At 41.3% G+C, this 14,447-nt stretch overlaps 2 protein-coding genes across 12 annotated transcripts in view; both read right to left on the reverse strand.

The window, feature by feature from the left end:
* GRIA3 (glutamate ionotropic receptor AMPA type subunit 3) overlaps positions 1–14,447 on the reverse strand; it is a 542,807-nt gene that overhangs the window by 299,548 nt on the left and 228,812 nt on the right. The window lies entirely within an intron of this gene.
* On the reverse strand, positions 7,236–10,064 carry LOC146543789 (ankyrin repeat domain-containing protein SOWAHD-like). Its single transcript, XM_085230959.1, has 2 exons — positions 9,996–10,064; positions 7,236–8,144 (listed from the first exon to the last, which is right to left on the reverse strand). The coding sequence occupies exons 1-2, from the start codon at positions 10,062–10,064 to the stop codon at positions 7,236–7,238; spliced, it is 978 nt and encodes a 325-aa protein (XP_085087085.1).

A 14,447-nucleotide genomic window follows, 5' to 3' on the forward strand; every position in this document is an offset into this window, starting at 1 on the left:
GCACCAGAACTAACAAAAGTTTAACCCAGTGGCAATGATTCATGCCACTGTCCAAGATCTTCACAAGCTGCAGTGAATCATACTGAAGCAAGGTGAACACACAAATTAAGTGCTTAGTCTTGCAAGCATCTGGCACGGGAGCTGAAATTGCTCGTGTTTGATGTAGGTGTTGTATTTCTCCAGAGGGGAAGCAATACAAGGTAGACATCAGTGACATATTTACAGTTCTCCACCTCCTCTTGCAGTTTAAAGCCTTCAGCAATGGCTCCCAAGAAAAGAACCTGATGTGGGCAGTGCTACAGTACACCATGCTCTGCAGCACCCACCTCCAGCTCCACTGCATTGGGAGCAACTTCCCCATTCGTATTGGAAATATTTGAATCACCTTCTGCTTTACTGCAGATATTTTTGTATGCTGCAGAAATTCCAGCTGGGGAGCACAGGAAATTACAAGAGTCTTGGTGGGAGAGAAGAGTAGAACAAGGTCTTCTATAACCAGCACGTTTCCCAGATCCCTAATCACCATTTTAAGACTACATATTTAACTTCACTTGGTATGCAAGCTCTTCTTGGTACTCAACAGTCATTCAAAAACTGAGAGCTAAGAAATCACAGGCCATGAAGAAAACAGCCTCTGTTCAAGTTAAAGCTACGGTGCTACATTAGTAGAATTTTAAAAATCTAAATCTTTCCTATTCTCCTACTATTCAAATTAACTGTGACACGCACAACTCAATTGCTTATGTCAACAGCAGCAAGAAACCCAGGTAAACTAATGCATCTTCTTTTTTTTTTTTTTTTTTTAATTTACTATTCAAATTTTATGATCATCCACAGCATGTTGCATTGCAAAGGACTGCAAGATGACAGCATGGAGGGTGAGGATTTCATTTCTTGCAACAAGTATTGTAAAACTGGCAAGAAAATGACAGTTTTAAAATAAGAGATAATTGCTTTAAAATAAAGATACTATGATTATGGGAAAATGTTCTTGTTTTTTTTTCTTGATCAAAGCCTTAAAACATCTCCAGCAATCAGCAAAGCCCTCTCAAGAGGGCAGTTTTATACATGTAATTATGAACAACAGACAATCACCTTCTTCTGAACGGGTTAAGAGACACATAAGCTTTCCATCAAATATGGAAATGAAACTACCTTGTGGCATTTACTACCTTGATTAAATAAGACTGTTCTTTACTGCTGGGCAGTCTTGTAGAACTACATTAAAAACTTTCTTCAGACTGACTGTTTATGTAGCTCTACCATCACTGCTAAGAGTCTGCAGAAAGCACAATCCACTACCCCCCACAGTCTTCCTTGGTTGGCAGCTTCAACCCAAAAGGACAGTATGCCCTATATAAAAAGGGACCTCCATTTCCCACAGCTTTCCTTCATTGTCATATGTTAGAGATAAAACAACCACAAGATGTTATTAATTAAGTCCTTGCATCCCTTCAAAGCCCAATTTGCTTGAAGGCTTTCTTTCTTTCCCAAAATGGTGGTATAGCTTGAAGTTCAATCTTCAATCCTAGGATCTATTCAGGGCCTAAATCCTATCTAAGCAAAGATCTAGATGGTCTAGGATCTGCTCAGGATGCTCGAAGAAGAGCTGAATCCATTCTCAATTGCTGATGGAACATTCTTAGAAATAAACTAGCACAACACTTGCTCTAATCTACGTGCAACAATTTTTTTTTGTGGAACATAAAATAGCACCAGAAATGCTTGCCAAGAAACAAGAAGGTAATGCGAATTTTTCAGCAAGCACTAGGTCAGAACAGCTATTTCCCTCGAAGCTGTTGAGAAATGCATCAGAACAGGTTAGAAGACTAGAATAAGGTGGTCTCAAACCATAATGGACATCTTATTTGCTAGCATCAATCATAAGGAATCATTCAACTATACACAAGTCATTCATTTTCTTCCTGGAAGGCACGTGTAGCCCTTTCCCATTGCACACATCCCCTTCATTTCCCAAAGGTATTACAGCAAAAGCATACATAGCACAGTGTCTTTATATAAGAGAAAACTTCTGGGAAAAGAGATTTTCTGCAGAGGAGGATTCTGTAATAGACAAACATATACATTTTTTACTTCAGTTCTTTTATTGGCAGTGCTTCAATTTTCTTTTTTGGTCAAAGAAGCCTCAACAAGAACAATCTTACAATATGAGTTTCAGTAAGATCTGACTGAAAATTATGTATTTCCAGTGCTGTATTTTTACTATATGGAAAGTAGTCAAGTGATGAAAAACAAATTCTGCAAAGCTGTTGGTCCTTCACTCCTTTAGAGATAATTTTTAATGATTTTTTTTCTGTTCCCCCCAATCACTTTGCATCAGAAAAAAAAATATTCCTAATGTCTTTTTTCTTTTCAGGCTTTCAGCTGTGCAAGGTAATACCTGAGTAACAGCTGTTACATTTGACAGTCATTGAAGTAAACTGGCTTTAAACATTTCACAGGTGCAAAACTGGCTGACTTCACATCCTCCTTGGACATGACAGACATGTATAAACACAAAATAGACATGATATTAGCAGCTAAAAACATATAAAAGAATCAAGATACATTACTAGATGATGATTTTCAAGGCTTTTCCTTATGTTTTCCACTGGTTTTGAGCTTTTGCTTTTATAGGTATTGGATCTCCTAAAGACAACAACACAACTCAACATGAAGATAATGCTCTGCTCTATCCAGACATACGCATACACAACTTAACAGATTCCTCTGCCAGGATGCAGAAACAAAGGAGGAACGAGATGAATGTGAAACGCCCCTCATAGACTTCAGAAGTTTACTGGAGATTTTATTTTAAAAATACTTTTCTAAATGTTGAGGGAAATCTCATTCTGACAAGGAAAAGGTCACTAACCAAAACTGAAAGCAAAACCCTAGATGACTACAGATTTGTTTTTTTAATGATGCAACAGACATCGACCATAAACTGACTTTTAGATGTGAAATATTCACATTTGGAATATATTTCTATTTTTGGTTATTCTATATTTGTTATTTTATCTTCATTACTGTTATCCCCAGCTTTCTTATCAGATACCAATTGAGAAAAAAAGTCAAATAGAAATGATTCATATGCACTGGGAATAAATGCAAGTGCTCAAGACTTCTTTGTTTTAGAGCTGTTCTCTTATTCTTGACAATGACACCTGCTAAATCTAGTGCTAAATCTAGTATTTATCTGCTTCTGAATATGTCAGATTAGCAAAGGAAGATCTACTCCATAGATTCCATGGTCCAGACTGCTTAAGTTGGAAAGAGTTTGTTTATATACTAGTACCCTTGTACTATGGAAGACATCACATTCCTACATCATAGAATCATATCTTTCACAATGTAGAACCGCATCCTTATGATGCGAAACAAACAATACCATGAAATTGTTCAGGACATTTTCTTTTTTCTATAGCATGGGAAAAAGAGGATACTTTAACACAGCCTATGCTACTGAAATGATTAAATATTGTTCCAATATACTCATACCTGGATCCTCAGTAACCCCTTGCAAATATCACATTACATCATTATATTTTCAATGTTGGACGGTTCTTGAAAGGTGTTAAGAAAAATGTTTATCCCTCCCTGTTTATCCCTATAGCAAAGCTATACCCTTTCTGTACATTTCCCTAATTCAGGAGAGCAGCTCAAATGCTAATAGAATTTTTTGAATTACTTTTAAAATTTTAAATAGAACACAAGTCCCATATTTTAGATTTCTTCTAAAATTAATCTTCAAGGACCAGATCCTGTAAAATTGGTCTCACAAGTAACTCATAAGAATGTAAATAAATCCTTTCAGTTCTGCAAGATAGACACGATACAGATACTCTGGCAATTAAATATTACCCTTCCAAGCACCATGCATTTTAGGTTAGCTTAACTTTAACAAGAACAGATGTGGTTTAAACCTTTCCCTTCGGAAGTTAATGGTCAGGTATTTTCTTCCCCATTTTGGAGAACCGTACTGTGTATTTATATTTTTAACACCAAAAACAAAAGTTTTCTTAATTCTTTTTTGAGGATTTGGTTCATCTTTGAGGATTAAAAGGAACCTAGCTTTCCACTGTTCAATACTTGTATCTGGTCATCTATAATTTCCAAACCAGAACACGCGCAGTGCAGTATTACCACTCATCTGACCTTTTATGTCTCTGTTTTTAACACATATTTCCCTTTAAATGTAGGACAAAACTCAATGTGACCATCTTTACAAAAACAAAGCAGGTGCTACAGCCTGGATGAAAAAGTTATTTTACCTATGGAATGGACCTTGTTCAACATACCAACTGCTGCTTGGAAAGCTGTGCCGGTTGAAAACACATTTAAGGATTATTATCTTTTTTTTTTTTTTTAAACTCTTTTTTCCTTCAGGTAAAACCATTAAACATTGTTTTCATTACTCTCCTGGGTACTGCCATCTAACCTCAATTTCTGAAAGTTTGCTATGGTTTCACCCATTAGACACTAACATTTGGGATCTCTGTATTTAGCTGCACGCACAGCAGCACCGAAAACCTGCTTCTGTAACTCTGCCCCTCATGCTGGTTGCTATAAAACATCAGATTTACTGTAACTTTCATAAAAGTGCATTTCACACAAAAGCAAGCTCAAGTGCCACAGCCTTGTGTTAAAAGATACTCTTGATAACTATCAACACCTTTAAGTTGAAGTACAGTACACATTTTTGCTGTTTCCCTCTGCATTGTTACAAACCTGATGTTGCAGAGCATTTATTCAGTGCTCTGTAGCATTTATACACTTGCATGATGTATTATCACTCAGTGATTATTTCTTTCAGCTCTGTTCCAAGGCTGAGAAAAGAACTTGGCTTGGAGCTTCAATGGCACTGCAGCCAAATGGTTACAAGAAGCAATTGGGCAGCAAGCATGAATGGTCTTTTCATCACTTTTATTTAAGATTATATTGGTGAGGGATTATTTCCCTCCTGCTTAAACTCGGTACACAATTTTGCATGGCACATCTCATCAGCACACAGTAACAAAATGCAATCTTTCCAAGGGAAACAAAAGGGAGTGTTCCCAGAGGGCTGAAGCAAGGTGGTGGTGCTGTGGGTACCCGTGCTCACCCAACAAATGAGGGCTGCTGTTTTTGCTATGTCGTCTCTGCTTGGAAGAGGCCAAAAAGAAAGTAATAGGATGAGAATAAGAAAAGACAGAACGAGAGGGAACTGCCTCAATTTGTGCCATGGGAGGCTGAGGTTGAATATTTAGGAACAATTTCTTCTCAGAAGGAGTGGTCAAGCACCAGCACAGGCTGCCCAGAGGGGAGGTGGAGTCACCGTCCCTGCAGGTGTTTAAAAAACTATGGAGACGTGATACTTGGGGACCTGGTTAGTAGGCATGGTGGGAGTGCATTGATGGCTAGACTGGATGATCTTACAGGTCTTTTCCAACTTCAATGGTCCTGCGAGTGTGTCAGTGCTGAAAGCTTTCCCCTGTAAGACTGCCTGCAGGTCAGGGTGCTCCAAGGGAGCAACCATAGCCCCATCTCAGCCCATTCCATTCCCCTGTGTAGCACTCACAGCTCATAAACATTAACACACTCTGATAACCAATATCTTTATTTTTGGTTCAGCAGCACTGGTGGCTGGGCTAAGTATGTTTCATCCAGTTTTTGTACACATACTGTTGGTCATCACTGTAAAGAAATGACCAAACATTAATCTGAAAACTTTGCCACTGCTTTAAAAAAAAAAAAAAAAAAAAAAAAAGATAGTAGGAAAAAAAAATCAGTTTTAGCTGGATTTCTCTTAACTCAAAACCTCATGGATTTCTGCTATTTCTAGTATTTATCCTCCTGCCCAGAGAACAAACTTCTCCCTAGCTCTATTCTACTTCAAGGGCTCAATTTCAGCATCAGTTTTAATGTAAAATTACCACGTCAAACAAGAGGATTGCATCAGCCTGATTAATTACAATCCTAGAAAATACACAGCATCAGGATTTAATAAAAATCCTGTTGGTGTGGAGGAGATACTGCCACTCCATAACCCACATATGAAGAAATCTGTGGAAGATACTCTTTATCATTACTCTACTAAAGAAAATAAATGGGAATTTGAAGAAGCAAGCCCTTCAAATTAAAATGCATTAATGAGAGCAGAAATAAAGCTAAAATAGAATCTGTATAACACTTGTGGTAGGTGGATCCCTAATTAAACGGTTGTCTAGGACATTGCTGAGGGGAAAAAAAAATCCCCACAAAGATGACACATCTATTTATAAATTTGTTTCTCAGCCAGTTTAGTTCCCGTAATCCATTTCATTTGATAGAATCACAACATGGCTTGGGTTGGAAGGGACCTCAAAGCCTCCTCAACCTCTGCCCTGGGCTGCTCCTCCCCACTAGATCAGGCTGCCCAAGGCCCCACCTAGCCTCAGGCACAGCTCCACAGGGCTGGACCCAGCTGCAGGAGCTCACAGAGACCTGCTCAGTTCTCTGCCTCCTCACCTGTACTACTGCACAGTCGAAAAGTTAAGACTTTTGGGGTTCTGGAAATTGAATTTATATTTCATTTCTCAAAAAGAAATAGAAGCAACTGTCCTACCACCAGCTTCAGGATTTCCCATAATTTACTGACACTGACAAGCTCCCCCTGAGCCTTCTCTTTGGCAAGAGGAACAGACCCAGCTCCCCTCTATCAAATTTTGATGGACATTCTTTTGTTTTCTGGATGAGAAGCAAAGTTAGTGCTGACTGTACAGGTGAGGAATGTATTTTATATTTGTCTACATTTACAAAGCAACTGCCCCTCTGTATGTACATAAACCACACAAGGCAGAGTGGTGAGTGGCTATTAGCAGTACACTGAGGGCCATACTGCTGTGGGGGTATTTATCAAGGGGCAGTGGAGGTAATCTCACGGGCTCAATGCATTTTCCATTATTTTGAGCAATGAGTCATCTTTTGGGAGCAGCTCCTGGGATCCCTGTCCCAGTGGGAGCCACGCACACTGCCCTGTGGGGCATGCCCTTCCTCCCCATGGGGCTGAGCATTTCAGCCTCCTTTTTCCTGTAGGCAGGGGGTCCTTAGGGAAGAGGTCTGGGACATTGCCAGAGGGACTGGGAGCACTTTGAAAGGCAGCTCTGGGCACTGACAAACTGGGAAACACAGCTTTTACTTTAGTGAGAAACAATTATTATTTAATAAACCAACAACAATCTAAAGGAAAGGTGAACTCAGGCTAAGGATGCACTTCAGCGTCTATGGAAAAAAGCAAATGCTCTTCTGACAAACTTAGGAACAGACACTTGTCTCCAGGGTCCCGGGGCTCTTCTGTTGGCTGGGACATCTTTGTGGTCGTTTCCCTCAGATTTGTGAGAGCGAGGCTGGGCTGAGTTCTCCTCCAAGGCCCCCACCAACTCCATCAGCTCCCTGGAGGCGTCTGCTGGCAGGTACTGCCAGGCCTTGCGTCCGCTGTAATCCCTAAGGCTGGTATCCGCCTTGTATTCCTTCACCAGCACTTCAATGAGCGATGCATGCCCCTGCTGGGCAGCCAGGCACAACGGGGTGAACCCACCCATGGCGGTGCGGATGTTCACATTGATAGGACAACCCTTCTCCTGGGCGTGGGAGATGACCTCGACAAAGCTCTTCTGGTGGCCATGCTTGGCCAGCCAGTGGAGGGCACTGAATCCTGTCACAGGGTCTGCCGCACTGAACAGGCTAGGGTCCTGGTCCAGCAGCCTCAGGATGTTAACTGTGTCACCCCCAGACACCGCCAGCAGCCACTCACGATGCAGGGTGAAGGACAGTACCTTGCGGCTCTGCTCCAGCATCTCCGGATCTTTGGGCCCTGTGAAAAGGCCAGGGCCATTGGGTGTCTTCTGCATGGCAGCAAAGTGCATGGCACAGCTGAGGCGGCTGCTGTGCTGTAGTATTTCTCTCAGCTCCTTCCTCCGGGTGCTGCCAGGGCCACTGCAGAGCCCGCTTGCAGCCCTTCTGGTCTGGTTGACCTTGGGGCAGACAAGCCTCTGGGCATCACCTTGTTGCTCCTCTGAGCTCTCTGCCTGCTCCAGTTGGGCCATGGCAGTGCCTCCTGAAGGGCGTATCACACTTCGTGCCACTGCGCTGAGTGGAGGAAGAGCTGCTCCACACTGTTCCAACTAATGCAGTGTTGCCTAGCAACAGTTGAACCCCCAACACCTCACAACTAACCCAACATCACTTCCTGGCTCTGGCAGTTGAGGCATTCCAACCCACAGGGCCACAGGTCTCCAGGACCTGCTGCCATCCCCTGCTCTCTCTCCATGTGTCCAGGCCATAGGGGAAGCCCACATCTGGACGGTACGGACACTAAACAAGCTCATTATACATTAGGCAGAAGGAGATGCTTGACTTTCAGCAGGATGGCATCCATACTGAAGCAAAAGTGCATGCTTGATCACTTTTCTTCAGTAGAGCTCTAGTTCACTGAAATCAACAGATTTACTGCAGGAACATTGAAGGCTGAGAGCAGAGCTTAACCTAAACATAGAAGTTACATGGATTGTCTTTAGACCATCCGTAATCTGCCTGTGCATAGATTAGAAGAAAAGAGAAATCCTGAACAGCTACCCTTCACCAGGCACTGGATGGAGCAGAAAGGGCTGAAGCTTCCCAAGCCTCTGCAGCCACTCCTCACCCCATCCCTTGGGTTTGTGTGTCTGAACTGCCCGTGCACCTGCAGCATGAGCCCACATAAGCCTATATTATGGTAGGTTCCTTTGAGAAGCTGAATGCAAATTTGATTTTTACATGTTATATCCACTTCAGGAATTTACATAATTTCCTATCTAAACAACCCCAAGATTTAAGAACCATCCTCACTCTCTGCTTCACCATTAAAAAGGAGAAATAATCACCAACCATAATCCAAGTGTGCAGCATTGCTTTTGCTATTTTAAAAGTCACATCTTCCCTCCTAGTATTGGTCATCACTAACATTAAATTTAAATTCTATTTAGGAGAGATGATATTGTACTGCATTCCAAGTGCTGCACATAGACGCAGCCTTGGGAACAGTGTGTCCCAAATCCAAATCCCAGTCAAAGGATGCTGTTCCTGAATCCCCACTTGACAATCCTGCCACTCCTGACTTCTCTCATGTACTCTAATCCCCCAGAACTTGCCACACTTGCATAGCCCCAGCAACACTGATCTCAGGAGTATGCTGCATGGGAACACGCGGAAATGTCTGGAGGTTCAGAGTACAGTTTATTTGCATACTTTTTAGAGTTATCCTATACAAAATACTGTTATATCTTCTAAGAACACATTCACAGAATGTATCCTGAATAAAATTTAATACAAGAATGTTGAAAGGCAAGTATGCGAGCAGTATAGACCCCAGTTCCTAGCTTTTGTTGTTAGATTCATTTTTCTTCAAATCCCCACTCAAATTCGACTTTTATCATCAGGCATTCTGGACTTCAGTATTACCAAGGAGAAGATCAGAGAACATAAACTTTTAACAGTGACACTCTTCAGTGATTTGGTGGAATCAAGTCACACACATTAAAAGGCTCTGGAGTAACTTCTTACCACTCACTCTTTCTGCTACCTTCACATCTTTTACATTTTATAACTAAAGGTTTTGGTACAAGGAGGGTGTCTTCCCAGCATGCATGACTGGGCAAAATGGAAATTTCAACACTAGATAAATTATAATAAATATGATGGAATATATAAAACCTAATTTTCTGTAAAAGCTGTAGTGTTACACTTTTAACCATTACTCAAAAGGAGATTTCTACATTATTGCACCTTATACAGGGACTACAGAAGTAGTAAATCTGAAAATCATCTAGAGGTATGTAAAATTCTCTTGTCAAATCCATTTTAAAAGCTGAAGATTTGTCTAAATGTGCTAATGCTTGCAAAGCCTTCTCTGTAAAATTGTTTCCAGATGGAAGATGCAATTTTCATCATCAAAGCTAACCTGGAATAGCAGGTAGCACTGAGAGGCAGCCCCTCACCTGAGACAAGAACTTTGGCTCAGGTCCCTTCTGTTTTTCATTCAACACAGATGAAAATGCATTAGCCATGTCCCTGACAAGCCCTTAGCACCAATTCATGGGCACATCCTTCTGTGGGTGGTGGTTTTGTTCTTAAAACCTCCTGTTCACTCTGAGATAGAAATTTAAAGTTCTTTAGCATTTTCCAAGACAATTTTCCCCCCTCAACACCTATCTCTAAGACTTATCAGATCTGTGAGTAATTTTATTAATGTGGAAGCATATATTATTTTAGAAGCATGGTTTACTGATGCACGCTATAATGTTAATTTTTCTATAAATTCTGCAGTGTACCATCCACAATAAATTTCTGTAATGCACAACATTCTCTTTTTTTTTTCTAGTTGCAGTTATAGTAGTTAAAAGTTGTGCTTATGAACAAAATGACAGCATCCCATCACTTGCTGACCTACAGACTTGGAATTGTGACAATCTACTCCATCTGCAGCACTGTAACATTGTCAGAAACGTACCCAAATGTCTTCCCTCTGAGAAGAGCAGAGGTTCAGAAGGCAGAAGAGCTGATAAGCCTTCGGGGCATGGAAAATTATCTACATTCAGAGAGAATGCAGACTGTCAAATTCTGGCAGTTGCTAGGTAGAGATGCGTAAGAAGCAGTTTCATTCTGTGAGCTTGCCTGGCCACGCCATACAGGATGTTATAATGATGATGTTTGCATGTCTACCTTCGTAGCACAGGTGGATTGTTTGTGCTGTGTGAGTGGCTACTGGTCTCACTGATGTCACAGTATGGACAAGTCCGTGCTAATTACTGCTGTCCAACAGTACTAGCCGTGCTCAGCATGCAAAGTTCTCAGTTCTCACGACTAGTCTTTACAATAACTCGGATTTTTCTTAGCACACCTCATGGCATTGAGGGGAATTTTAATTTTCTCTAAAAAAATTAAGAATTGTAGCCTCTATTGGCACAGATAAATATACAGACATGCCCAAGAAACAAGGCACATACATATTTTTACATCTTTTGTTTGGCAGTCTGATTCATGACTCATAATGCATAAGGTTGGTCACACCTCAGCTCTACTGGGGGTGTAAGCTGGTTTCCTAAAGCTGCACTTAAGAACCTCTACAACAACTGCCTTTTTATCTGAGAAATGCCTTCAAAGTGCTCGCTTAACACAGCTGACCTCACTTTGGCCAGATAGATGGATAGGGATGCTAACGTTACACAGTCTCCTTAGGACACGTGGGTATGAACTGCCTCCTTGCATCACGACCACAAATGAAAACAGTCAGTGCAACTTCAGCACCTGCAATACATGTTCCCAATAATGTCTCATGTAGTGGGGAAGGTCAACATAGCATTTCACAGTAATCCAAAACCCATTTCTGGCAGCCCTGGGGAGAAGCTATTAAGCAGACCAGGTTTCCATACACATTACTGACTCACTTGACTAAACTGAACCCTGAGCAAATTTTAAAGACAACCTATTTTTTCCAGGTACCTCAAGCAGAGAGATAGGAAGTGAGTTGGGAAGAAAATTAAAATCCCTTAATGTTCCTCAAACTTCTGACTTTTCTTCCAGAAGGAAGCTGTGTTGTGTTTTTGTGCTTGAGTGAAATGCAAGAGCCAAAGTTTGGTACAGAAAGGATCACCAGGCACACCCAGCTAGGAACAGCCTGACTGCTGCTGCCCAGTGCCCAGGTGCTGCTTTGGTGGGTGCCTGCAGTGAGGCTGCACTCTGTAAACACAGTTCCAGGTATGTATTTTTTCATCTGATCAATTACATGTTTAGAGAAATGCAAAAAGTCATAACGGCAAATTCAGAGTAATCAAAGCATAAGGAGCTTTTAAACCCAAACTCATCACCCACCACTAAGAGGAATGATCTGCGGTACTTTCCATAGTTTAGCTGATGGAAAAAAAAAGAAAATCTTCAACTGAACTGTGGGTATCTGACACTATCTTAAAAATATGTGGAGGGATATTAAATGCCTTTTTTTTTTTTTTTTTTTTTTTTTTAAAGTCTTTCTCCCTGGTCTCCATCTTCTCAGAGTACAGAAGCCTATTTATGCCTTTTTTATTCCCATTTCTTTCTAGTCTCCTATTCCCCCCCCCCCAAGTGACAATAAGACACAAAAGGATAAAAATGCAAATGAAGCTTTTATACTTAGACTTTGATTAATGTTGTTTTAACAACAGAAACACTCCATACCCTAACAAGGCATTGGCTCTACTATGGAATCCAGGACCTCTGTTAGGACACAAGTACTGCTAAACTACACTTCATTATCTGAAGGACGATTCTTAAATATAAGTATATTCTAAGAACTGCAACAGATACATTAATGCCTTGTCTGGCAGCCAAGCCTGCTCATCAGTCTTACAGACATACTGTTCCTAGAAAGAGAATGGCAGAGAGGTGACACTGCCTGTAGAAACCTCCTTCATTAGAGAGGTAGAAAGTAGAAAAGCTCTAATATCACATTTTGGGAAAAACAAGCACTTATAAGCAGAAGTCTGTTTAACCTTTGAAGTAGAAGTGTTATACAAATAGTTTAGATTTAATGTCTGATTTGTAGTATTACAGCAGCAGTGATAGATTTCTGCTGTGTATTAGGGGTCTGCTAGATTGAGCATGCACTCACTTAACATATATTTTGATGTGTGCATCGTTACCGCATGCCAAGCAAAGAATATGGGTTAGAAGAGCTTTTCAGCACTGCAATTTCTGAACATATCCATGAAGAATAGAAGTGGTTGTTACATAGAGAGCTGGAACCCTCAAGCACAGGCCTTATGAGGAATGGCTGAAGGAGCTGGGATTGTTCAGTCTGGAGAAGAGGAAGCTCAGTGGAGACCTCATTGCTCTCTGAAGGAAGGTTGTAGTGAGCTGGGGGTCGGCCTCTTCTCTCATATAAGTGGTGATAGGACTAGAGGGAATGGCTTCAAGCTGCACCAGGGGAGATTCAGGCTGGACGTTAGGAAATACTACTTCTCTGAAAGAGTGGTCAGGCACTGGAATGGGCTGCACAGGGAGGTGGTTGATCCACCAACCCTGGAGGTGTTCAAGGAACATTTGGATTTTGTGTTGAGGGACATGGTTTAGTGAGAGCTATTGGTGATGGGTGGATGGTTGGACTGTACGTTCTTGTAGGTATTTTCCAACCTTGGTGATTCTGTGATTCAAAAGCATCTATATTATGGGATAATGGTGGGAAGGTTCAGCCTCTACTGCCATACCTGCCATACCACCGACACCCAGCTCTGATGTTGTGGGCCAACATCATAAAACAGGAGGCATTGCTTTTGGATCAGTCAAAGCCACATGGCTATTTACAGGCAGAAACGGAGAAGTTTCCAAAAAGAAACCAAAGGTTTCTTAGAAAGCCATCATTATGATTCCAGACTCCCTCTCCAACAAATGCTCTTACATTAGTCTCATTCGTTATGCTCTGCATTGTTGAATAAGAAGTAATTGTAACTGCTCTCTTACCGAAGCTGCCGATTTCCTTTCGTACATTTTGTATTTCATACAGTTCAGAAATTAAAATCTGCTTGCCCAAGATGGACAGGCCAAAATGCTTGAGAGGCACAGTTCTTCAGCCTGCAATAAATTAGCTAAATCCAATTAACCAAAAATTCTAAAGAAAATGTACTACTGTGTTTAAAATTCAGAAATGCTTAAAATTCACATTTTGGAAGCAGTTTGCAAGCAAAAGCACCCTCAGGGAGTTACAGATAGGAGCGTGGTCAGAGCACACTCCACTGAGCTCCAACCATACATTATCCAAAGGGAACAGTGAATGGTGTGGGTGAAGCAACACCATTCTCCTAAAATCCGGCACCAAATCAGCTTAATTTGGAAGCTCTCTTCAGAACACGCTGTTCTCCCCACAGAGAACAAATAACATCAACAGTTGAGAACTCTGGAGGAAAAAGATTAAGCTCTGAACAAGAAAAGAGGTGCAGACGTGTAAATACCAGTGTATTCAAAGCAAAGGATGTTGTCCTTTGTTTTTCGAATACATGTTTTATTCTGGCAGAACAAACTGATTCAGTGAAATCCAGTCATTTTTCTAATCTTCCCCTCTGCCTTGGAAAAACAGACATCAGTGGCAGTACTGGGAAAAAGTTTTCCAGTTCAGGTCTAGAGGAAAGAGCTCTGCATACCCAAATGATGACAGCTCAGTTAGGACGTACATAAGGAGAAGAATGACCTGGATATAAATCCCTTCCCCACTGGACTCAGAAGCATGACCTCACTAGCCTTACAGTGAGGAGAACTGCATGCTAACTCTGCAGCAGAAAGGTAGGAAAGTGTTAGCTGGTTCAGAGGATCTGACCACAGCAATAGGGGTGCTGGGACAGTGTATCCATACTCTCTCCTGCAGGCAGATGAAGATAAATGCTTGCACTGACATTGGCTGCTTTTGGCACTATTACCCTATT

This window comes from Meleagris gallopavo, chromosome 9 (genome assembly GCF_905368555.1).
Source record: "Meleagris gallopavo chromosome 9, MGAL_WU_HG_1.1, whole genome shotgun sequence".
NCBI classification, from domain to species: domain Eukaryota; kingdom Metazoa; phylum Chordata; class Aves; order Galliformes; family Phasianidae; genus Meleagris; species Meleagris gallopavo.